Source organism: Lampris incognitus, chromosome 16 (assembly GCF_029633865.1).
Source record: "Lampris incognitus isolate fLamInc1 chromosome 16, fLamInc1.hap2, whole genome shotgun sequence".
Lineage (NCBI taxonomy): Eukaryota > Metazoa > Chordata > Actinopteri > Lampriformes > Lampridae > Lampris > Lampris incognitus.
Genome location: NC_079226.1, coordinates 34,751,127 through 34,775,264, shown reverse-complemented (window position 1 = coordinate 34,775,264; position 24,138 = coordinate 34,751,127). Strand labels below are relative to the sequence as shown.

The 24,138-nt window shown below is 45.3% G+C and overlaps 1 protein-coding gene across 2 annotated transcripts in view; it reads left to right on the top strand.

Moving 5' to 3' along the window:
- Positions 1-15,739, top strand: part of fgfr3 (fibroblast growth factor receptor 3) — a 68,114-nt gene extending 52,375 nt beyond the window's left edge. The window contains exons 9-17 of one of the 2 annotated variants that reach the window (XM_056296262.1): positions 1,039-1,207; positions 1,557-1,678; positions 1,845-1,955; positions 2,902-3,092; positions 4,183-4,305; positions 5,087-5,157; positions 13,220-13,357; positions 14,148-14,253; positions 15,575-15,739. In XM_056296262.1, coding sequence (XP_056152237.1) covers positions 1,039-1,207; positions 1,557-1,678; positions 1,845-1,955; positions 2,902-3,092; positions 4,183-4,305; positions 5,087-5,157; positions 13,220-13,357; positions 14,148-14,253; positions 15,575-15,739 — 1,196 coding nt within the window. The remainder of the gene's footprint in view (positions 1-1,038; positions 1,208-1,556; positions 1,679-1,844; positions 1,956-2,901; positions 3,093-4,182; positions 4,306-5,086; positions 5,158-13,219; positions 13,358-14,147; positions 14,254-15,574) is intronic. The other variant, XM_056296263.1, reaches the window with a different exon arrangement.
- The last annotated feature ends 8,399 nt before the right edge of the window (positions 15,740-24,138 follow it).

The window sequence follows — 24,138 nt, the reverse complement described above, 5'->3', positions numbered from 1 at the left end:
ACAGAGAATCAACTTGTCACGTTTTTCTTTGTTTTTGAGAGGCTAATCTTCCTTTTTCTCCCCATATTATTCATAGCCCTGAGGAAATCTCCCATAAATCCTCTGGGCATGTTCTGTCAGACATCACTTTGGATGCCTGTGAATTTAAAGGCTGGCTGTCGTTGCGTCGTTTCACGGCCCTTTTTCCCATTTTCCTTCCCCCAGCTGATAAGTTAGGGGGGGTTGGTAAGTGGACATGTTTGTTTCAGGACCACACCTGAAGGGGATGAGCTAGCAGACTCTGACATATTTATCAACAGAGTGGCTGCCAAAGCCATCAAGCCCCCTCCGGCGCTCAGATGAAAAGATGGAGGGTGTAGCGGCCGTAGGCCCAGCAGCACCGCCGCAGTTCTGGAAATGGAGGTCGCTGATGGATGGGGATGTCCGTCCTGACTTGCCAGGCACAAGCCCACCGCTCTTTCCTCCTGTAGTCGTCTTTGATTCCGCCTCCTGCTTCCTGTTCCCGGCCGCAAGCTAGCTTGTTTGTCAAAGCTGTCAGTGGTGTCAGACAGTAGGCCATTTTTCAAGAGAACCTTAGTCTTATGGAAGGAAGACACTTAGATTGGTGCCCTGATGTGTGACATAACCACTCTCGTCGCTAAAAAAAAAAGAGAGAGAAACATCTTATGAAGTTACTCAATCATTTGCTGAGGCTTAAAATCCTGTTTTCATTAGCTAATGCTATTAATATTTTTTTCTGTGATTCCACTCACACCTGTTTCGTTAATCGTCTTGAATCAGTTATCAGCACCTTGAGCTAAGATAAATCACACCATCGAGTTTGATTTTTTTTCGGAAGCTGATTTGGGTTATGGGGTAATATTAGATGTTTTATTCGTTAAAGGAAAGCTGTGATTGTAATCTAAGATTAAGTGACTTGCTAAGACAAATATTTTCTTTGATGTAATGGTTCAGCCTAGTGCCAGTCCTTCTGTCCCCTCTGTTTCCCTCATGCTCTGCTAGACCTTATCTCCTCTCCTTGTTCAGAGACTATAACAGATTGTCTCTTTGCACCCAAGCAGGTGTCCTTGGATTCAAACTCCTCCATGAACTCCAACACGCCACTGGTCAGGATCGCCCGCCTGTCATCCAGCGACGGCCCAATGCTGGCCAACGTGTCAGAGCTTGAACTTCCCTCAGACCCGAAATGGGAGTTTTCACGGACCAGGTGAGATAAAAGATCCTAGAGCGGATCACTGGTGTTAAAAAGTCTGTAAGACAGACAACATGCAGTACTCCAACAGTTTGTCCAGCTATATACCGTTTCAGCAACACCTCTCAAAACTGACAGATGTTGCATTAGCGCCCCTGCAGCATGCTGCACCAGGACATGCTGAGAAAAGCTGGATGCTGTCAACAAAGGGGTTTTTTATTCTTATTAGAAATTACAGAAAAAAATAAAACAGCATATGCCCTGCTCATTTTGAAACTTAATACCACGCTGCATGTGACGCAATTAATATATATTATTTCAAGTATTTACTTGGTCTAATTTTTTTCCTTGTTCAATATTTCAGATTAACGCTCGGTAAACCTCTCGGAGAGGGCTGCTTTGGTCAAGTTGTGATGGCCGAGGCCATTGGCATTGACAAGGAGAAACCTAACAAGCCGCTCACTGTTGCTGTGAAAATGCTGAAAGGTAAGCGGGGTTTTTTGGGATAACAATCCAGGAGTTTGTTTCTTTCTTTCTGTCTGTCTGTCTATGTCTCTTTTGTTGCTCTGTAGAGAAGTTAGTCTCAAACACAAACTTTTTGGAAATTGCTTCAGCGATGCAATTGGTTCGACTTCGCTCTGTTTGTTCTCAGATGACGCCACTGATAAGGACTTGTCAGACCTGGTGTCAGAAATGGAGATGATGAAGATGATTGGCAAACACAAAAACATTATCAACCTACTGGGAGCGTGCACGCAGGACGGTGAGTCCAGATTGAAAACACACCATCAGTTACTTCTGAAGGCAGAACAAACCAGTAGGTCTCACTTTTTACACTATATTTTGTCATTTCCTATCGATTACTGGATATGAAAGTGAAGATTGACAAATGCAGGAGGTTGGGCTTGGGCCCACAGCTGACATGATACATGCTAATGGCTAAACCATGCAGAAGCCCTGATCTTTGTAAAATAAAACGATGGGTGCAGATGACAATGCATGCTTTTTTTCCTGCACACATTCCTACATGGGAGCTGCCAAGCAGGTACAACCTCAGTAAGTTGTTGGGGGTTTCCAAGCAGCTGTTGAAGGAGGGGAGAGGTTCACTCATTCACATTCCCCATCTAGATTTTCCAAAGATGGTCACAGATTTCGAGCTGGTGATCCCACCCCTGACCACAGGGCTCTCTCTTTAACCTTCATATTATTACTGGCCTCTATCTTTAATATCTGCTGTAATATGGAGCAGAAACAGAGCATTTGCTCGACAACCAAAGCAAAGCATGTTTTTACATTAGAGCAACACCAGCCTTAAGTTCGGCGCATCAGCAGGGCAAAAAAGTAAACGTGACCGCAAGATGTAAGTCAATAGGCATTTTAGAGACAGGATTTAACATAGGTAGTTTACAGTAAATGCAGTAAATCTATCAAAAACATCTTAAATATAAAATGCTGACCTTGGGTTAATGTTTCAAATTCACCGAGGAGGTTTTTTTGCGCAAGGTCGTTTTTTGTTTTGTTTTGTTTTGTTTTTTTGTTTTGTTTTTTTTGGGGGGGGGGGTTTATGCTGCCATCCAGTTTTCTTCTTGGAGTTACTTTTTCTTGAATTATGCTGGATCTACTCATATAGACCCGAGGAAAGAGAAGGTTTTTTGATTGACACCACCACCACCCTCCTACTCATCTGCCACACTCTCTCCTGTGCATAGGTCCTCTGTACGTGCTGGTGGAGTACGCCTCCAAAGGGAATCTGAGGGAGTACCTGCGGGCGCGGCGGCCCCCGGGCATGGACTACTCCTTCGACACCTGCAAGATCCCTGACGAGCAGCTGACTTTCAAGGATCTGGTGTCTTGCGCCTACCAGGTTGCCCGCGGTATGGAGTACCTGGCCTCACAGAAGGTAATCTGCCTCCACACGAAGGCTGCAGAAAGTAACCTGTTGTAATCATTGTACGTTAGCTATTAAATGGCCCGTTGCATTCATGGTGTCTTTACATTGAGCAAACAAAAGAGAGAAATCTTAGGGGGGGGGGGTGTCCAGGTGGTGTGGTAGTCTATTCCGTTGCCTACCAAAACGGGGCTCGTCGGTTCAAATCCCCGTGTTACCTCCCGACTTGGTCGGGCGTCCCTACAGACACAATTGGCCGTGTCTGCAGGTGGGAAGCCAGATGTATGTGTCCTGGTCGCTGCACTAGCACCTCCTCTGGTCGGTCGGGGCACCTGTTCAGCGGGGAGGGGGAACTGGGGGGGAATAGTGTGAAAAGAAGCCGCTGGTGACTCCTCATTTATTGGAGGAGGCATGTGGTAGTCTGCAGCCCTCCCCGGATCGGCAGAGGGGGTGGAGCAGCCACCGGGACACCTCAGAAGAGTGGGGTAGTTGATTCCTATTAGAAAATCCATGAGGTCAGGTATAATTGGGGAGAAAAGGGGGGGGGTAAAAAATAAAAATCTTGGGTGGGGGCGTGTAGCCATAATTCAAATTTACCTCTCATACACACCATTGAAAACCTTCTTCCTCTCACAAACACTACATGTGCAGACTAACCTGGCGGTTGATAAACTTGAGCTCCAGCTCAGTGGGATTATGATTTATGCGCTGTGATTTTCTTCTGTGCAGAATTAGATTCTCATGCTTTGGAACAGTGTTGTATTATTGATTGGCTGTTAATCCAAAAATTCTGGTTGGTATTCTATGAAAGAGATGATCCTCTGTGTGTGTGTGTGTGTGTGTGTGTGTGTGTGTGTGTGTGTGTGTGTTGCATCAGTGCACTTGCGTATACGAATGCATGATGCATGTGTTTGTCTACTATGTGCACGCACCTATGGAAATTATTAATCTGTGTACTATGTCAGTACATCCAAATACACACCTAAGTGTTGTTTTGCGTCCACCTGTGTGTGTGTGAGTATGTCTGAGAAAGAGATAGAGAGAGCCCCATAATGTGACATGTCTTTGATGTGTCTGTGATGTCTGCGACCTCTCTCCTCAGTGTATCCATAGAGACCTGGCAGCCAGGAACGTCCTTGTGACAGAGGACAACGTGATGAAGATTGCCGACTTTGGTCTTGCCAGAGACGTGCACAACATTGACTACTATAAAAAGACCACAAACGTGAGTGTTGCTCCGCAGCCGTTTCAGTAGATTTACTCGCGTTATGCATCAGACTGGTGTCCAATAGGATTTTGAAAACACCGGGTGGGATCTTACCACCTCAGGACAACTTTGACGGGTAACAAACATGAGTATATCTAGCTTTTCTATCCTATAGGGCGTATTAACACAAATGTTAGGTTTTTTTATGTAGTGGGTGTACAGTAGGGTGGCATGGTGGCGCAGTGGTTAGCACAGTTGCCTCACAGCAAGAAAGTCCTGGGTTTGAGCCCCGAGGTAGTCCAACCTAGGGGGTCGTCCTCTGTGTGGAGTTTGCATGTTCTCCCCGTGTCTGCGTGGGTTTCCTCCGTGGGCTCCGGTTTCCTCCCACAGCCCAAAGACATGTAGGTCAGGTGAATCGGCCATACTAAATTGTCCCTAGGTGTGAATGTGTGTGTTGGCCCTGTGATGGCCTGGCAACCTGTCCAGGGTGTCTCCCCACCTGCTGCCCAATGATTGCCGGGATAGGCTCCAGCATCCCCGTGACCCTGAGAGCAGGACAAGTGGTTTGGATAATGGATGGATGGATGCATGTAGTACAGTAGAGAAGGGAAGTGGTTTAAGCAGAACCAGGAAGAGCCTTAGTTAGGGTGGCAGGGCTAGGGAGCCTTGCACAGTTGGATGGGCAGGATCAGGGTGGTTTTTGGGCCAGGGTAGGTTGATGTTTTGGCGGGCCTTCATCTGGTTTGTACAGAATAGTTCTGCTGACTGAAGCGGTTCTGCTGTGTTTCTGTTGTTCCAGGGTCGCCTGCCCGTGAAATGGATGGCCCCGGAGGCGCTGTTTGACCGGGTCTACACGCACCAGAGCGATGTGTGAGTTTGCACAAACCAACCCACTTCCACATGCCGTCCCTCCACTCATCTGGATGCGCAAGTACAGGAACCCGACTGTTGAAATATCATGACTAAGCACATTAGGATCAAAAGTAGTGTACCGCGTGTGAATATGGATTCACGGTGTTTCCCTCAGCCTCCCGGTATCTCCTGTTCGCCGCTCGCTCTCTCGTCTGCGCTCGCTTGATAATCCCGCGCTCATTGTTATATCAGCAGCTGCCACATTCCACGGCTAGTTTGTACTTAATCTTCCGATACAACATCAGAGGGAGACGAAAACGGCACGCGGCCCCTTGTTTTATCAGTGTAAATCCAGCCGTCCCTGGAACAGGGGAAGATAAGAGCCTCTTTGGAATTATCACAAGGTATCCCCTCCAGGGCATTTAAAAGAAATAGGGCAGTAATGGCAAACAGTCGCTTGTATTTTAATTCATTCGGGATTTCTTTTTGTTGTTTTTTTTTTTTTTTTTTTGTAATAACATCAGTGTGTAGCTTGTTGCTCCTGCGTTGGCCAAAATCAGGAGAAGAAAGGGAGGTCACAAAGTCAATCTGCTCTCTGGTAGGGACTACCGAAAGACCCCCACACACACCCCCACACCCCTCCAGCCAGACTCCGTGTCCCCAGTAGACCCATCCAAGTCAAACATTGGCCCCTGTCAACACTGGCTCTGGGTGTGATGATTAGAGCGGACTGGGAATGGGCCGAGAGAAGAGCCTGTTCGCTTTGTTATTTCAGCAGGCTTGGATTATGCCATAACCCCCCCCACACACACACACACACTCACACACACACACTTCATACAGTAGGCACTCAACAGTCGGTTTATTCTCATATGGCAAGCCATGGGAGTTCAACCTTTGACCTTTGATGCACTTTTCAGATCAGTCAATCAACTTATCAAATTTGATTCATATGCTGCATTTCATGCAATCAAAGACATTGCAAGGATCCTCAGGTGAGAACAGAAACAAAAGCGATGATAATGAGAAGGGGATGTATGCATAGGGGGTGACTATAGTCGATGTTGTGGTGAGGGTCACATACAGACATGTACTGAATGTGTTGTGACAGACCTGATCATACCTATCAGAGCATGCTACACAGCATCTGGTCCAGGCTCTAGTCATCTCTTAGTTAGGCTACTGCAATGCACTTCTCGCTGGTCTCCCAGCACATTCAATCCAACCAGAGCAAAGAGCGCACAATAATGCCTCACGCTTGATTTTTCAACCTGCCAAGATACACTCATGTCGAGCCACTCTTTGTATTCATTCTTTCACTGGCTCCTGCATGAAGTTCAAAACTTTGCTTTTGGCTTTTCATGCAGTTCAAGGAACTGCGATGATTTGCGTGATAACATGTTAACATGCACACTCCTGCTCACCCTCTGCATTCTGCCTCTGGAAGGTTGCTGTCTATGTCCGCTTTAAGAGACGAGCTCTATGTCCAGACTTTTCTCTCATCTGGCCGCAAAGTAGGAAAATAGTGAACACTGTCTCTGGTCAGAGCTATAGACTCGCTTATTGCATCCAGCAAAGGCCTAAAAACTTTCCATTTCCAGGTCTGCCGAAATCCATAGATGGTCTCCCAAGTATGGCTGTTTTTCTGGTTTGTGACATTGTCCAGATAATTCAAATCCCTTACCTCTATTACTTGAATCAGTGCTAGTGGTGTACCTATTGCGTGCTTACATTAATTGCACTTGACATGACTTGCACTCACGGCTATGATATAATTTATGATTTAGTGCTCTAAGATGCCTGTAGGTCAACATGCGATTCATCTGCTAATTGACAACTGTTTCAAAAGTCGCTTTGGGTAAAGCATCTGTTAATTACAAATGGAAAATATGTTAATGTATGTGTTAGTGTGCTGATGGGCAGTTTTGGACTGGATATGAACTTGGGTAAGGGAAGAGGGTTTGGGGCTGATCCCAGCTGAAACTCCTTACAGAGGATGAGAGACATTAGCAGACAAAATGCTTTAAAACCTGCTGAGTCCCATACCAACATAGAGAAAACACACACAAGACAAAAAAACACTCTCTCACACATACCAACACACAGCAGAACTGATAATACACCAGCCCACAGTACCAGTTGCTAACACAGACACAATTGATATTTAAAGTTGAAAATTGATTCCGTATTGATAGTGGTTATTAAATCCACTTCCTGGACCAATTACTGGACTTAAGGCTAAATGTTCCAGACTTGTGTGCACCTCCGGGGATACCAAAAGACATTGTTTACTACCCTGCTATATCTTGGAGCACCAGCAACCGACACCAATACATGAGGAAGATAAGGCGGGGTCCTGGCTAGGCTATGGCATCACCCGATTCAACTTTCCATCCCTAGCGTTTAGCTAGCCAATGTACAATCTGTTGGCAACAGGCTAGATGAACTCCAATGCCGTATTAGCGACCAATGGGGCATGAGGGATGGCTGCATGTTCTGGTTTACTGAGACCTGGCTGACCTTGAACATCCCGGACAGGGCCATACAGCCTGACGGCTTCTCCATGTACCGATTGGACCGCTTGTGTGAAGTGACCGGCAAGGTAAAAGGTGGGGGAGTATGTTGTGTCAGCTTGTGGAGCAACGATGTGGAAGTCATCCCCCATTCCTGTTCACCGGTGTTGGAACATCTTACTATCAAGTGTCGACCTTTTTATCTACCAAAGGAATTATCCACCATCCTGTTAACTGCTGTTTACATTCCACCACAAGCCAACACTACAGTAGCTCTGGGAGAGCTCTGTGGCGCAATCAGCAGCTATGAGAATCAGCATCCAGAGGCTATTTCTATTGTGGTGGGGGACTTAAGTCACTGCAGCCTCAAATCGGTGTTACCTAAATACTTCCAGCATGTCATCTGTCCAACCAGGGGCGACAAGATCTTGGATCACTGCTACTCCACTATCAAGGGAGTGTCAGGGATATTCCACGAGCTTATTTTAGGAAATCAGACTATTCGTCCATGCTCTCGCTACCTGTTTATAAGCAGGAGGTGAAGAGCAAGAAACCCACCTTGAGGACAGTACAGTGCTGGTCAGTGGAAAATGAGCTCAAACTTCAGGATTGTTTTGATTCAACAGACTGGTTGGTTTTTAGGAACCCTCTGAACCTGAATGAATACAGCGGTACAGTTACTATGTTAAATTCTGTGTAGACACCTGCATTCCCACTTGTACCATCCGTTCCTATCCGAATCAGAAGCCATGGATCAATAGCGACATTAGGCTGAGATTAAAAGAAAGGAGTGCCACTTGCAAAGAACCACTACAAGGAAGCCAGGTATGCACTGAGGAAAGCCATCAAGTCAGCCAAAAAACAATACCAGGATTAACTAGAACAGCATTACAACGGTGGGAACTCCAGGTGCATGTGGCAGGGACTTCAAGGGATAACGGACTACAAACCCAAGCCGGGTGGTTTTACCAACACCACCGCTTCACTTCCGGATGACCCGAACAGGTTCTATGCCCGCTTTGAGTGTAACTTGGTACCACCAGACAATACAAAGAACCTTAATGGGCATTCAATCAACAAGGTAACGCATCAAGTGACAGAGGCTGGCGTGAGTAAGGTTTTTAAAATCTGTCAAAGCACGCAAAACTCCCAGCCCAGGCGGTACCCAATCTCATGTCCTTAAGACCTACTCTAGTCAGCTATTGAATGTTTTTACAGACATTTTCAACCCGTCAGTGTCACTATGTGTGGTTCCTACATACTTTAAGAAAACCCTTATTGTGCCTGTACCCCAAAAATCACCTGTATCCTGTCTTAATGACTACAGACCTGTTGTTCTGACCTCAATAATAATGAAATGCTTTGAAAAATTAGTTAAGACATACATAAATCTCAACATTCCTGCCAACCTTGATCCACTACAGTTTGCTTATTGGTCAAATAGATCTGTGGAAGATGCTGTGTCATTGGCTCTGCATACTGTGTTAAAACACCTTGAAGGAAAAAAAACACCTATGTCAGAATGTTGTTTATTGACCATAGCTCTGCATTTAATACCATTGTACCATCTAAATTGGTGTTGAAGCTCAGGGACCTTGGTCTATGTAATTCCATCTGTACTTGGTTATATGACTTTCTAACAGGCAGGCAGACCTCAGACAGTGAGAGCAGGTACCAGCTACTCATCTACCACAGTTCTCAACACAGGCGCACCACAGGGTTGTTGTCTTGGTCCGTTATTCTGCAGTCTGTTCACACATGACTGTTGCCGAATATCATTACAGCATAGTGACATTCTCAGATGACACCACAGTAATTGGACTGATAAATGACAATGATGAAGATGCCTGTAGGAAGGAAGTGAGGGACCTATCCATGTGGTGTCAAGATAACAACTTCTCCCGAAATGTTGAGAAAACAAAGGAGAAAATTGTTGATTTTAGGAAGTCCAAAACAGTTCAGACACCAGTTTACATCAGATCTCGGACTCCCTCTCCTGGTCTCTAAACACCAGTTGTGTCATTAAGAAGGCACACCAGAAACTATACTTGCTGAGATGTCTTGAAAAATTCAGAATGTCCATAAAAACCCTAGTCAGTTTCTACCAGACTACCATAGAAAGCATCCTTACTGGAAGCATACTGGTGTGGTTTGGCGACCTGACTGAACAGCACCACAAAAAACTGAGAACGATAGTAAAAACAGCTTCAAACATCATAGGGGCAGCACTGCCACAGCTTCAGGACATGTACACCATCCGTTGCAGAAGGAAGGCCCTAAGTATGATGGAGGACACCATCCGCCCAGCACATGATCTGTTTTCCTCCTTCCCTCAGGACAGCTCTTAAGGCCAATTCATAGTCTTGATGTACCATACACAGACTGTACTCCGCTGGGGTCCGCGTGAGCTAAAATGACGCAATAGCGGACCTCAGCGTACGCCCACCTGCCCATGTCTGCGCGAAGCTCAATTTTTGTGACCGCGCGTACCTAGCGTTCGCGTACCGGTGTCGCACAAAACATGGCTCGGCATGAAACTGTTTTACATCGACATGCATTTCATGTGGCACCGGAAACTTTCTTTAGTTTCTTCTTCATGGCTTTACAACTTTTATACAGTATGAAGATGATGTTTTTCCTCATCCATACTTCTCATATCCCTCACCAACATGCTGAACTCCCCCTGTCTATCCCTCCCTTCGTTAAGTGGTTGAACATACCACCTCTTTCCAACATAGCCTGGCAACAGAGCAGCTCTTCTTCCTCATCTGCGGACAGCGCCATGTTGTTTAGAAGCGCATAGATGGTGGGAAATGTAGTCCTTGGGTATGCATTGATACAACTGGACTATGAAAAGACTATGAAAAGGTTTGGTCCGTCTGCACAGTGTATGCGTCCTGTACTTATAGACTATGTCAGCACCCTTACAGAACTCTGACTAGGCACCTCAAAGACCGTTTTTACCCCCAGGAGATCAGAATAATGACCAATAGTCTCCTTACATAACTTTCATTGATTTATTTTTTTGTGGGATTTCTGATTTCTTATTTAATGTTTTTTTTATTATTTACTATTTCTTTATATATAGTTTCAAGGGCTGAGCGAGCCAGGGCATATGCATCTCATTGCACTTGAAGTTACATGGTACCTTTTATATGTATATGACAATAAAGGAAACTTGAACTTGCACTTAAACTTCCCTTATAATCCATATTACGCTCAGACAGTCTCAGTGCTCAGACAGTCTCAGCCCAGAGGAGATTCCATCCTAAGATCGCTGTATAGCAAGTATGACCAATATAAGTAATCTAAATTCAGCATTTCAGCAATTTATTTCTACTTGTTCTTGTGCTCTGTGGTGCTCTGATGTCAAGGATGCAATTTCTCCCAGAATTAGTTTGACGCAAAATGCATTTACAACCCCTGTCACCGATCACCCTCCTCATCCTCCACACACACATACACACACACACGTCACATTCTCCTTAAGGTTCCCCTCCGTTTACAAAGCACATTTCAATCAAGCAGAATATAACATTACTGATGGTGACCTTTGCTGTGCGCCCCAAAATGTCAGCTGTTACTGCCACACGTAGTTCTCTTAAAAGATTCATGGTCTACATCTCCACTGCCTCCTGACACTAAGGAGCTAATTGTCCGTGAATGCTAATCTTTTACGACCACTTGAACAGTTAGTATGTTTGGCCCCGATGAGGTTATTGTGCTTTCTGCTGATTTTCCTCGGGACTGGGGGAGATGGTTCAGGAGAGTCGTGACCCCGCGACCTGCTTTGTTTGTGTGCAGAACACAGCAATGATAATGAGTTTAGTTACTGTCAGGCCAAATTATTTTCAAGCCCTCCACTGCTCTCCTCTCCCTTTTCCCCTGTCTTGTCTCCTCTCTCTCATCGCCACATCTCTTTTTATTCCTCCATCTCTCTTCTAAGGATTTCTTTCTCTGCCACCTCTATCCTTACCTCTTTTTATATTTGGTTTTTCCCTGTCTCCCCCCCTCCTCTCTCTCTCCTTTATGCGCAACATCCCTGTTTTTCTCTTCCTCTATCTACCTCCCTTCCATCCTTTTGTTCTTTTTTTCCACTCTCCTCTCCATACCTGTCACTTGGTCTTACACATTCGATCGCTCCCTCCCCATAATTCTCTCTCTCTTGCTTTCTCTCTGCTTCTCCATCTCCGTCTCTTCCTTCGGCCCAATTTCTCCCTCTGCACCTCCTTTCATCCCTCCATTTCTCTGTCTACCCCATTTCTACCTCTTTGCCCCACATGCTCTGTCTATCATGCTCTCTCTCTGTCCTTGTTGCACTCTCTCGGTCTCTCTCTCTCTCTCTCTCTCTCTCTCTCTCTGTCACGATCTCTCTCTCGCTCTGTCACATTCTGTCTTTCTGTTGCTATCTCTCATGATCTCTCGCTCTCTGTCGCATTCTCTCTCTCTCCCTCTCCTCTTGTGGACTAGGTCGGCCGGCCAGTAGCTTCTGGTGTTCCACCCTCTGGACCAGAGCGTTGATAATTAGATTAGGCTCGCTGAGCTCCGGCTACAGCGAGAGGAGGGGTTCTATTCGAATTCACCAGACGAATGGCCAAACAATACCAGGCCGGGTTAATAGACCGCCCATTATCTGATTACCTTTCCTAATTTCTTTGCCATTTAGAAAGAATGCCCCAGTCCACTCACGCTGCCGCTGCAAAGGCAAATTGATGTCCCCGCCGAGTATTAGTGGTTTGGTTGCACAGGCCACCTAGCCGTTTTTATTCTCTATTATTTTGTCTTTTTTGTCTTAATTTTGACAAATATGTTTGCCTTTCGTTAACTTTTAAAACACTTTGTAGGATTTGTACCGAAAAAGTTTCATAAATGTTTATTATTAAAATGGTCCTTTTATTGAAGCCACAGCATTTTACAAGTAAGAGATTTAGCAGACTTGTTTTCTCTGTACGGTTTTGTGTTCAGCTGGCAGTTTGGTTCGAGTGCCGTAGGCCAGAAACGTGTTAGGCACCCGATTATACTGGGTATGGAGTTAATTTCGACCTTACAACATAATATTTAATAGATGGCAATGCTAGTAATGAACCCAGCTGCTCAGTATTCAGATAGAGACATCCGGTGGGTACTGATAGTGTTTCATACCTGAGCAGGCCCAGTATTAGTATAACATAGCACTTGCAGGATAAGTATATCCCACTATCTTTCTGGTCAAATACCCTCACACACTGCAAACAAATATCCTATCCATTTTCTACAGAGCAGGTATAGATTTTTATTTTATTTTTTTACCTGATGACGTCACCAGTTTGAGTCACAGCTCTCAGGTTTCTGCCTTCAGGAAAGGGTTGTTTATTTTCACAAACATTGATTATTGATTGAGCTGTCCCAGGCCAAAGGAATAACATAGGAATCCCTTAACTGGCTATTTGTTTCCTCCGCACATTATTGAAGATCAATGCTCGTCGACCCAGACTGAACCTTACCCTCTCTCTAAACCATGATTGCTTCAGGTGTTGTGCTATTTGACCTCTGACCTTTGCACTGTGTGTGTATATGTGTTTCATCAGGTGGTCTTACGGGGTGTTGCTATGGGAGATCTTCACCCTGGGAGGCTCGCCTTATCCAGGAATCCCTGTAGAAGAGCTTTTTAAACTGCTAAAGGAGGGCCATCGGATGGACAAGCCTGCTAACTGCACCCATGAACTGTACGTCCTGTGCAAATTATCTTTTATGCTGGTTATCTGAAAGGGCTGAGGGGCATTCTCATATTGAACAGAGTCAGTGGCATTGCAAGTAGGATAAATAGTACACACCCTAGTCCACTGGTCCACCAAGATGCCCCAAACTGCTCCAAATCTACAAGTATGATAAATTACTGTGCAGTCATGCAATATTGCACTCCAGTGAATCTCAGTGAGAGTGGACTTTAATATCCCTGCGGTTTTACATTTTACTTTATTTGACTCATTTAGCAGCTGCTCTCCAGAGTGAACCAGAATGAGCTCAACAAAATAAAGAGCTTAAATACTTAACTTTCCAACATTAAAAAGCAGCCAGTGCCGCGCTTGCATACTGCTTGTATGTCAGTGCACATATGGATCAAAACAATCCTTTGGAATTCTGTTCACATCTATCAGCATGTAGGTAATTACAGATCATTGCCGTCTGCCGCTTCATTCATAAACATTAAGTGTGAAATTCTTCTTATGCATTTACACATCCATAGTAGCCATGTCAGGGAGAGAGTCACAATCAGTTCAGTCAGTTTCTCTTCTAAACAAAATGAGTAGTGTTTTCAGTCTCAGAGCTTACATTCAGCTGTTTGTGTTTGCAGCCATTCATTGTAGAGTTACAGCTACTAAATGAACATGTAAATGCAAATCTTTTGCATCCAGAAAGAGTCAACACACTGTGTATTATGATCACAAAGTATGTCATTATTTAACACAATCAGTGTCTGAACCTGTCACAGCAGATCTTTACCTTCTGTCACAGGTACATGATAATGAGGGAATGCTGGCACGCCGTGCCATCTCAGAGACCTACATTCAGGCAGTTGGTAGAAGACCACGACCGCGTTTTATCCATGACCTCAACTGACGTAAGTCCCCACCTCCTGCCTGCAATTTGTCAACATCTATTGAGCTTTACTGAGAATAATTGAGAAGATTTGGCACTATTGCTGCAATTCTGTTCTTGTGCTTTCTCAGATAATGGCCAGATTTCATCATGGTAATATCGATGTTAATATGTGGCACATGACGCATGATATAGCCAGGGTGCAAATTATACCGCAGCTTTTGGGGAGCTCAAATTTTGTATTTGGGGGGCGTACCAATGAGTAACTGGTAATAAATAAAACATCTATGATGCAAGCATATATATATATATATATATATATATATATAAATTTCCTCTGTATCAGCAGATCTGTGCCTCAGAGACAAATAAGAAAGTAAACATCACCTATGATTCAACACAGCCAACAGAATAGAGCACAATTTCCTGGCAAATAAGAGACAGAGGTCAAACGTAAAGGCCATGTAGCAGTAAAACAGCCTATACCTTACAGACGTATGAGCATGGTAAATATTAACTAAAATGAGTAAGAACAAGAATACATGTATTGCAGGGCGTCCGGGTGGCGTGGCGGTCTATTCCGTTGCCTACCAACACGGGGATCACCAGTTCGAATCCCCGTGTTACCTCCGGCTTGGTCGGGCGTCCCTACAGACGTAATTGGCCGTGTCTGCGGGTGGGAAGCCAGATGTGGATGTGTCCTGGTCGCTGCACTAGCGCCTCCTCTGGTCGGTCGGGGTGCCTGTTCGTGGGGGAGAGGGAACAGGGGGGAATAGCGTGATCCTCCCACGCTCTATGTCCCCCTGGTGAAACTCCTCACTGTCAGGTGAAAAGAAGCAGCTGGTGACTCCACATGTATCGGAGGAGGCATGTGGTAGTCTGCAGCCCTCCCCAGATCGGCAGAGGGGATGGAGCAGCGACTGGAATGGCTCAGAAGAGTGGTGTAATTGGCCGGATACAATTGGGGAGAAAAAGGGGGGAGAATACATGTATTGCAGGAATAACACAGCTGGATCTTCACAGTGAATGAGTCATGAATCTCTCCCAAATAAACTCGGGAGTTTTTAATTCAAGAATGCATGTACAACATAAATTATTGCTATATAAAATGCAAACGGGAAAACTGCGGCAAAAAAAACAAAAACGTTGATAATTATTACGTTAACTTACCAAGATTTCCGAAATTATGTTCTAAGTGGAGTTCCTGTCTTTCTGCGAGGAGCCGAGCTACCGGTGGCTGCCCTGTAGTCCGCACCCTGAATACAGCCCTTTTCCTGATCAACCTAAATACAGTTACTTTAGTTTTGACAGACCAGGCTAACCTTTGACCTTTCCTCTGACAGGAGTACCTGGACCTGTCGGTGCCCTTCGAGCAGTACTCCCCCACCTGTCAGGACTCCAACAGCACCTGCTCTTCAGGCGACGACTCGGTGTTCGCCCACGACCCCCTTCCCGATGAGCCCTGTCTTCCCAAACAGCTTCCCAGTAACGGGGTGATTAGGACATAGACGGGGAAAGGGGGCAATTAACCCCTCGACCCCACCCTGCACCCCAGTTCAACACCACCACAGCCACTACAACCACGTGGCTAATAATCGCCTCCGGCTGACCTGTGACAACCTCTTCCAGATACGGGAAACAAACACACAACGAACAACAACGGGGAAAAACGATGCCGCATGCAACAATCCCATAGTACTTCAGCCCTTGGAGTTGTCTTAAACTCACGGTGAAAATGCTGTACGAATGAGTTTTCTTTTCTTTTTTACACGAGACTATTAAAACAGTGAAGGATGGATTATTTTTTTGCTGTCGATCCATGTTTTTTCTTTTTTTTTCTTTTTTTTTTCTTCCTTTTGAAAAATGAAATTCTATTTTTGTACACGGGCCAGTTTTTTTTTTTTCCTTCTTATTGACAATCCATGGGGTCAAACCATTCCGTGCCTACCGGTGGACACTTCCTGAGACAAAAGGATGTGATGTAAAAGAGGAGACAGTTGGGTCAGTGACTGGTCAGTGAATCCAGGGCATTTTTTTTTCTTCTTTCTGGGGAACATGGGCGAGAACCTCAGATGTACTCCTCTCCTCCGCACGGAGCCCCCCCCCCCCCCCGATTGAGAAACCGTACGCTGTCCATTCGACAAACTAACCAGCAAAGCCCAGCGTGAACGCCACAACGGGACTTTGTTCTTCCTGAAAAACAAACACTTTGGTCCCTGAAACTACAAACGGCCTCCGCGTGAGCTCTAGCAGTTGCTCGACCATCTCGGCTTATTGCGGATGACCATAAGTGAGATGACTGCACGCACACGGAGGGTGTGTTTAGCCGTGAATATGTAAACCACCTTGAAGCAAGGCAGCATGTGGGACCCCCCCCTCGGTCGTAGTGAGGCGACGTTTGCTGGTTTCAGGGCCACTCACTAAAGGGTTTTGTATGTATCTAGAAAGTGATTTATTGTAAATACATAAATGCAAATATGTATCATATTGCTGTCCACAGCCATGTACTTAAAAGACAAAAAAACACATTTTCTAAAGTATTGTTTTAGAACTGAAGCGTTGCAATCTAGAAGACACTGTCATGAACGTGTGTAACATTTAATCATTTAAAGTGCGAAAAAAAAGGTTTATTTGAGCAATTAACCTGTATATTTGTAAAGATATTTATAGACTTAACATGTGGTTCTTAAGTTCGAAAGATCTAGTTTAGGATATTAGTACTGTAAGCAAAGATTTTTATTTCGATTTTTGTAACTTATTTTGCAAAAGACGTAATTTTCACAACTGACAGACTTTTCCTTCTCTTGTTTTTTTTATCAATACGTTTTTGTTTTTTGTTTTTTTGTTTGTTTGTTTAGTTTTTTGTTTTGTTTTATCGATAAGAATGTATGACAAATGCAAAGAGGATTTTTGGTAAGGGCGTTTTCCTGAAAAGCGAGTGCGATTCGACCGGCAGAATGGGATCGATGGAGCGATGCTCCGACTCAGGCTGTTAAGTCGAGGCGGTCGAACTCCCGAGTTCATAACTTGGTTTGGAAAGTTGACGTTTGCAATATCAAAGCAACGATTAACTCTTGCTGGGCAAGAAATAGCAATGCTTCGCAATATGTACCAGAGAGGCCTTTTAGTATCACGACAGTACTCAACGACATACAGACCCGCAATGAATACTGTGAATGAAGCCTTGGAGGAACCGTATCAGTCTGCCTTTACATCTTGATACGAGGCGCGCTTTCACGTCTCAGTATCTCAAGACGTAGTTCACGTGTTGTGTTACAGCCATAGCTAAAATACGCCGGCGGATGCGCAGAAAGTTGAATCGGTTCATCTGCACAACTTTCTGTGATTTTCATATGTGGATTATTGAGCATGCAGAAATACGTTAGTGGATGCAGTCTCCCGGGTGATGTGTGACATTCACACTCCGTAACAATACAAAAGTCAACTACAAGGAGGTTTCTGTTGCTTGTTTTTCTTATTTTTCTTGTTTTAGGACAGACTTAAAGGCTCTTCTGAAAGCTTCATTTAATGATGTGCTCTGATGTTTTGAGCTTAATGTTAACCTAGAAAGAAAGACCTCTTGGGCCCTTTTACAGTGTTGTCAAGTGAGACGGGGGGAGGGGGGCTGGGTGGATTTTGGGACCACCCCCGACTATCGCAGGGTCGATCCCAATGAAACACGTTCAGCCCCTCGTGTATTCGGTGATGCAAAGACGAGCGAGACAGGCCTGAAGTGTAAATGTAATGTATACTACATACTTATTAGAGCTGTATGTCCTTGTGTGCTTGAGTATTACTAAAACACCTGCCCATAGCCTTGGGTTGTTATCGCTGCTCTATAGTGTTAATACTGAAATGAAGGCATGCTGTGTGCTGTACGGGTCACACAGCAACAAAACAGAAAAAGAAAAAAAGTACAAAAAAAAAAGCAGTTTGTTGAAGCAGACTCAGAAGCATGTGTTATGTATGTGTGTACGGATACTGATGAGCCCCCGCCGTGGAGCCCTGCAGCGTAGTTTGCTGAGGAAAGTGCCAAATTAGTCTTAAAAAAAGTTGTATTTTTGTCCTGTTCTCCAGATCTCTGAACCAAATACTGCACCGTTCGCGAGAATGCAGGCAGAAAGAGGGGTGCGGGGAGTGCGTTGTCGTTAGACGTGCAGCAAAGGATCATGGGATTGGCCAAATAATAACCCCCCTCCCCCCATTAACAATGCAGTCATCTTTTCTAGCTGACCCCAAATACTGTAAGGGTTGAAATGTTTACAGTCTTTCCTGAACGGTGTTGGGAGTGGAGCTGAAGGGTACAGGAACTCGATCCTCGGTGCTGAACGGAGTATTGACCAAGAGAAAAGTGTTACGGAGAATCACGTCATTGTACAAAGAGCCTTATTCAGCTGGGATGATCTGTGCATTAACCTATGGAAGACTTCTGAACTTACCGATAATATCCTGTAAGTCCTTAGTGAATCTCTCCAGACCGCTCAAGCGAGCGTGGCGGTCTTCAGCAAATGTACTGAATCCAGCGCAGTCATCTACAACTGGTCCTACTGGGTAGACGCCCAGTTTAAACCAGTGGAATAAGGCCGTTGCACAATGAAAGGCTATCGGTAAGAGCGGCGTAGGCAGAAAGCGTTTGCTGCCATGTCATTTCTGTTTGCAGCACAGTTTCGGCCCTAAACTATTAAGTGCCTGGGATGATTTAGTGACGAGTGGAGATGAAGCGATTCATTTTGATCATGTTTTGAATGTATAGTTGCAAAAATAAGCAGTTCTCACTAGAAGCCAGTCATTCAAAGCCCTGGCTTACTTTTTTTTTTTCTTTAATTTCCATTCTTTTTATATATTCAAGACAGACAAAAGGCACTTCTGCAACGGTTAGATGGATCTAATGAAAGTGTTGGTGTTTTTTGTTTTCTTTTTAATTTATTCCTCCATGCTGGGTAAAAGCTTTCCCTATGGTGAGAGTATTTTTTATTCATCGCTGTCTGCTTTCCTTGTTTTGTTCCTGAAGAGCCGGAAGATGATGATGTGGAGATGATCACAGGCCTCCTCAGCTCCATATGTGGCTTTATGGGCCGAGCGCCTCCTGGCTTTCATACAGCCCCTTCACCGGCCCTGTGAAGCTCTTCCTCTGCTACTGACAGCATCCCTCGCTTCCTCCCTCCTCCTCGGTCTGCTGGGTCACTGATAAAGGCTGCGTTAGATCCAACACATCTCCGTCGGTGTACCTTTGTCATCGAGGAACTCGAGTTCTTTCCTTTCCTGGAAAAACAAACCGGTTGCGTTGGTGGTTTTCCTCCACAGTAGACGTAGGCTGTGCCGTGCTGACATGCAAACCGCACCGCACGCCATCCCAGACGTGAGGAGGAGGAGGAGGAGGAGGAGGGGGGAGATGCTCTCAGTAGGCGTCTGCCATCCTCACACATGGCTCTGTTGTCTCAACGCTGACTGACTTATTTATTTTGTATTTAAGGAAAAGAAAATTAAAGCTGAGGATTAAACTGGGACGATGGGGTTGTATGTTGGTCCAACTATGGGATTCTCAGCCTTATATATATATATGTATATGTATATATGTGTATATATATACACATATATATATGCGCTTCCAATAAGATTTTGAAAAAAGAAGAAAAAAAATTTCTCACATTAACCTTTCAGGTCAGGTGACACACAACACTGCTCTGTCTTACATGTTTTTTGTTTTTATGTTTTTGTTGTTTTTGTTTTCAAACACCCTGAGCTCAGAACCCCAATGACTTATGACAGACTGATTTATCGTTTGAAACTCACTTTTACGTTGCAAATGTACATGTGCAGAGTTTGTCACCATGTGAGCTATTTTGTAAGTTAGAGACAACTGTGTTTTGTTTTGTTTTTTTTGGTTTTTGTTTTTGGCATTGCTTTACAATTTTATTTCATTCCACATCAGGTTTTCCAACAGTCGAAACCGTGTGCTGTCAACAGATGTTTCTTGTGACATTTACAACCCAAATAATGTTTTTTCTCCCCCCCCCCTCCTCTGTATTCAGTTTTGTTAACATAGAAAGGTGGAACTAACCATTCGGTATAACCTGTCTTTTTTTTGTAATTCATAGCTTGTTTGTTGCAATGTACCTGTTTTGATCATGATGAGTCTGTAACATTCCACCACAACAACCCTCCCACAGGGACGAGATTCTCTCTCTCTCTCTCTCTCTCTCTCTCTCTCTCTCTCTCTCTCTCTCTCTCTCTCTCTCTCTCTCTCTCTCTCTCTCTCTCTCTCTCTCTCACTCACTCTGTCTCCCTCTTTCTCTCTCTCTCTCTCTCTCTCTCCCCCCCTCTCTCTCTGTGCCTGACAAACTATGCTGTCAAAAGGTTTTCAATAAACATGTTATAATAGCATTCGCTGTCGACGTCGTCTGTCACCAGGCACGTATGTTTGAGTGGGGGAAGAAAAGGAAGACAAACAAAACCAAACTATACATATAGTTTACATATAGGTTTGTATCCATGCAGATTATAACTTCATATGCATGAAGGAAAACCAAAAGGCCCAACAGCGTTCCTTCGCCGTTGTCGAATTGCAAGAGGAGACTCGGGCGTCATCGTTTCCACTGTCGTTTGGTGAACAAATTAGCCTCCCTTGAGCATCTTAACACTGCCCTTTAATCATGGGAACCTTTTCCCTGCCTTTTCTTTGTTTGCTGAAGTAGTTACACGCCTCCCATCTCTGCCCCCGGCTGGCTGCAGTGCAGTGAGCAGCCACCGAGAGGTTTTGTAGGGGTTGGGGTGCAAGTCTTCTGGTTACTGCAGAACCCCCACCCCCAGAAAAAACCCAGTGTGGCAGGGTGAAACCAGACAGTGACAAGGGGGGAGAGAGAGAGAGAGAGAGAGAGAGAGAGGGGTATTCAGACGTTTGGCCTCCAGCCCGTCTCAAGTGCGTCCTGAGGGGAACATCCTGCCCTGGTTGGAACTTCCTCGGCCGGCTGAAGTGGTCCATTCACGGAGGTCTTGTGAGGGGGGCTTGTTTTCGCTGCTAAATGGATGTTTCTGTTTCAGGAGGTGTTTGCGCTAGTGGAGGCTTTCCATTCCTGCCACCACCACCACCACCTCACCCCTCCCCTCCTCTTTCCTTCACCCCATTCTCTCCAGCCCGACCCAAACCCCACCTAGCCACCTCTCCTCCCCAAACCTCACCCCCTCCTCTCATCCTCACCTCCGTGGCTCTGGTTCGTCAAGCCTGCCCCTCCCTCTTTCAGCGGCCATATTTCAATATTTATAAGCAAATGATGGGTAAGCCTTGAAATTACAGGCAGTGCGTTGCGGAGTTGTAAAGTAGATGTAATTGACCTGTGATGAGTGGTAATTACTGAGCAGAATTTGAGTAATATCTAATTTGCTTCCTTGTCACTATAATGTGCTGTTGGAAGTGGATATGCTTCATTTCCTCAGAAGTTCATTTTCATACTGCAACCCAGTGTTCCCTTCGAAACGGCCATGATCCTCCATGCACAGAAATGTGTTTATGTGCAGAATCACATTTTCACATTGTCACAATTTCCAGCGGTCGCAGATTTTGGTACAACACTGGTAAGATTATCCAGCGGTTGTGTGCATACTTTGGGGAAAGAATACTGATCAATAATGTCATTTGACACGGTTATACTGCATATCAATCCATGCCAAACACAGAAATAAACCTGGTTGTTTTCATTTTTGCTTTCAAATTCAACACACAACTTCCTTCTTCTTAACCTTCTTCGCTCCCCTTTTGTGGCTGACTTGATGCATTCCCTTTGGGCACCATTACATTTGACTACTTGGTGGGTGCTGGCCCAAAAGAGGAGCAATGACAGAAGGTTAATACACCGGAAGGCTGTGTCTCTAAAAACACTGTGGAACAAGGTGTCAAACGTGGCATTTTTTTCAGCATGAAGGAATTACACATAACCACCCTGAATATAATCTACATCAGACACCGTATGGGATGAATTCACAATTCACATTGTGCCATACACGAGGATTTTGAAACCGTTTGTGTCGTAGGGATAAATAGCAGTTAGCTGTTGAATATTACAATCATTTTAAAGGAAATGCAACTACTGAGGCACCCATCTGACCCCGGTTGAGGCGCCTGTTCAGGGGGAAGGGGGAACTTGGGGGGGGGGAATAGCATGATCCTCCCACGCGCCATGTCCCCCTGGCGAAACTCCTCACTGTCAGGTGAAAAGAAGCGGCTGGCGACTCCACGTGTATCGGAGGAGGCATGTGGTAGTCTGCAGCCCTCCCCGGATCGGTAGAGGGGGTGGAGCAGCGACCAGGACGGCTCGGAAGACTGGGGTAATTTGCCAAGTACAATCGAGGCAGAAAAAGAAGGGGAGAAAGCCAAAATTTTTAAATAAAACAATAATGATAATAATGCAATAATAATAAATGTAAATACATTACAGTATTTATAATTGAGAGAGAGAATGTGTGTATAGGTATAAAAAACTTTACAGAACCATTTCTTACATTTCAAACTCCCCACCTGCCACTGAACCCGGAAGCGGGTCACGACCCGCGGTGACCGGCCGTTTGATACCAAAGACGAGAGCAAGCTCGGGGCTCGCTGCCTGCCTCGCCAGGTAAGTGAAAAAAAACGATAAGAGCGTTTCACCTCTCTGAATGCTTTATCATTTCCACTGTCGTTTCAATCGTGATTGTTTTCACACTCAACGCACACAATGTTTACGTGATGCGACTTAAAATGGCGACAACAGCGTGGCGCCCGTAAAGTTCAGAATAATCTGTAACCGGTTATTTTCTCGCCCGGTGCGGGATTCGAACGGGTTGTACTGCACCACAAGGCGACATCACTAACCGCTCGGCTAAAGGGTCGGACCCGTTAGCTAGGGGCTAACGTGTCTTATTAGTAGTTTACAGTCGTCACCCTCCCCGGAAGCGAGCCCTCGCGCTTTGTTCTTCCCGCGCTCCTAAGAGACTTCTGAGGATCTACACACTTCCGGATCCCACCGCTGCCACCAATGTAACCGGTTATTTTCTTGCCCGGTGCGGGATTCGATACGGAGTGTATCGCACCACAAGGCCACATCACTAACCGCTCGGCTAAAGGGTCAGACTAACGTGTCTTATTAGTAGTTTACACTAGCTTGGTCTGTTACTCCCTGGGCCATGTCTTACATTCATTCAATTTATTTTACATGTTTATTCGTATTTTGTGTATTGAGTGTGGAGCACTTTGTAACTGTGTTTTTAAAAGTGCTATCCAAATAAAATTTTGCTTGGACCCCCTTCGGGCCGACGATCTGCCTAAAACGCGAAGTGTTTTGAGCGTCGCGCAAAGTAGTCTGTCTGGCTGGCGTCCGGGTGGCGTGGCGGTCTGTTCTGTTGTCTACCAACACGGGGATTGCCAGTTCGAATCCCCGTGTTGCCTCCGGCCTGGTCGGACGTCTCTACAGACACAACTGGCCGTGTCTGTAGCGAGGTAGGAAGCCAGATGTGGGTATGTGTCCTGGTCGGTCGGGGCGCCTGTTCAGGGGGGAGGAGGGGGAACTGGGGGGGAATAGCGTGATCCTCCCACGCGCTACATGCCCCTGGTGAAACTCCTCACTGTCAGGTGAAAAGAAGCGGCTAGTGACTCCACATGTATCGGAGGAGACATGTGGTAGTCTGGAGCCTTCCCCGGATCAGCAGAGAGGGTGGGACGGCGACCGGGACGGCTCGGAAGAGCGGGGTAATTGGCCAAGTACAATTGGGGAGAAAAAGAGGGGGGGAGGGGGGTCCAAAAAAACAACAAAAGAAGTAGTCCCGCCTGTTCGTTAGTATGAACCATTGTGTGTAACTCCATTTTTTTTTAAATAATAGGCTTTACAGAGGTCAGTCCGTAAGTACGGGAGTTTGTAAGTCGGGCGTTCGTTCGTAA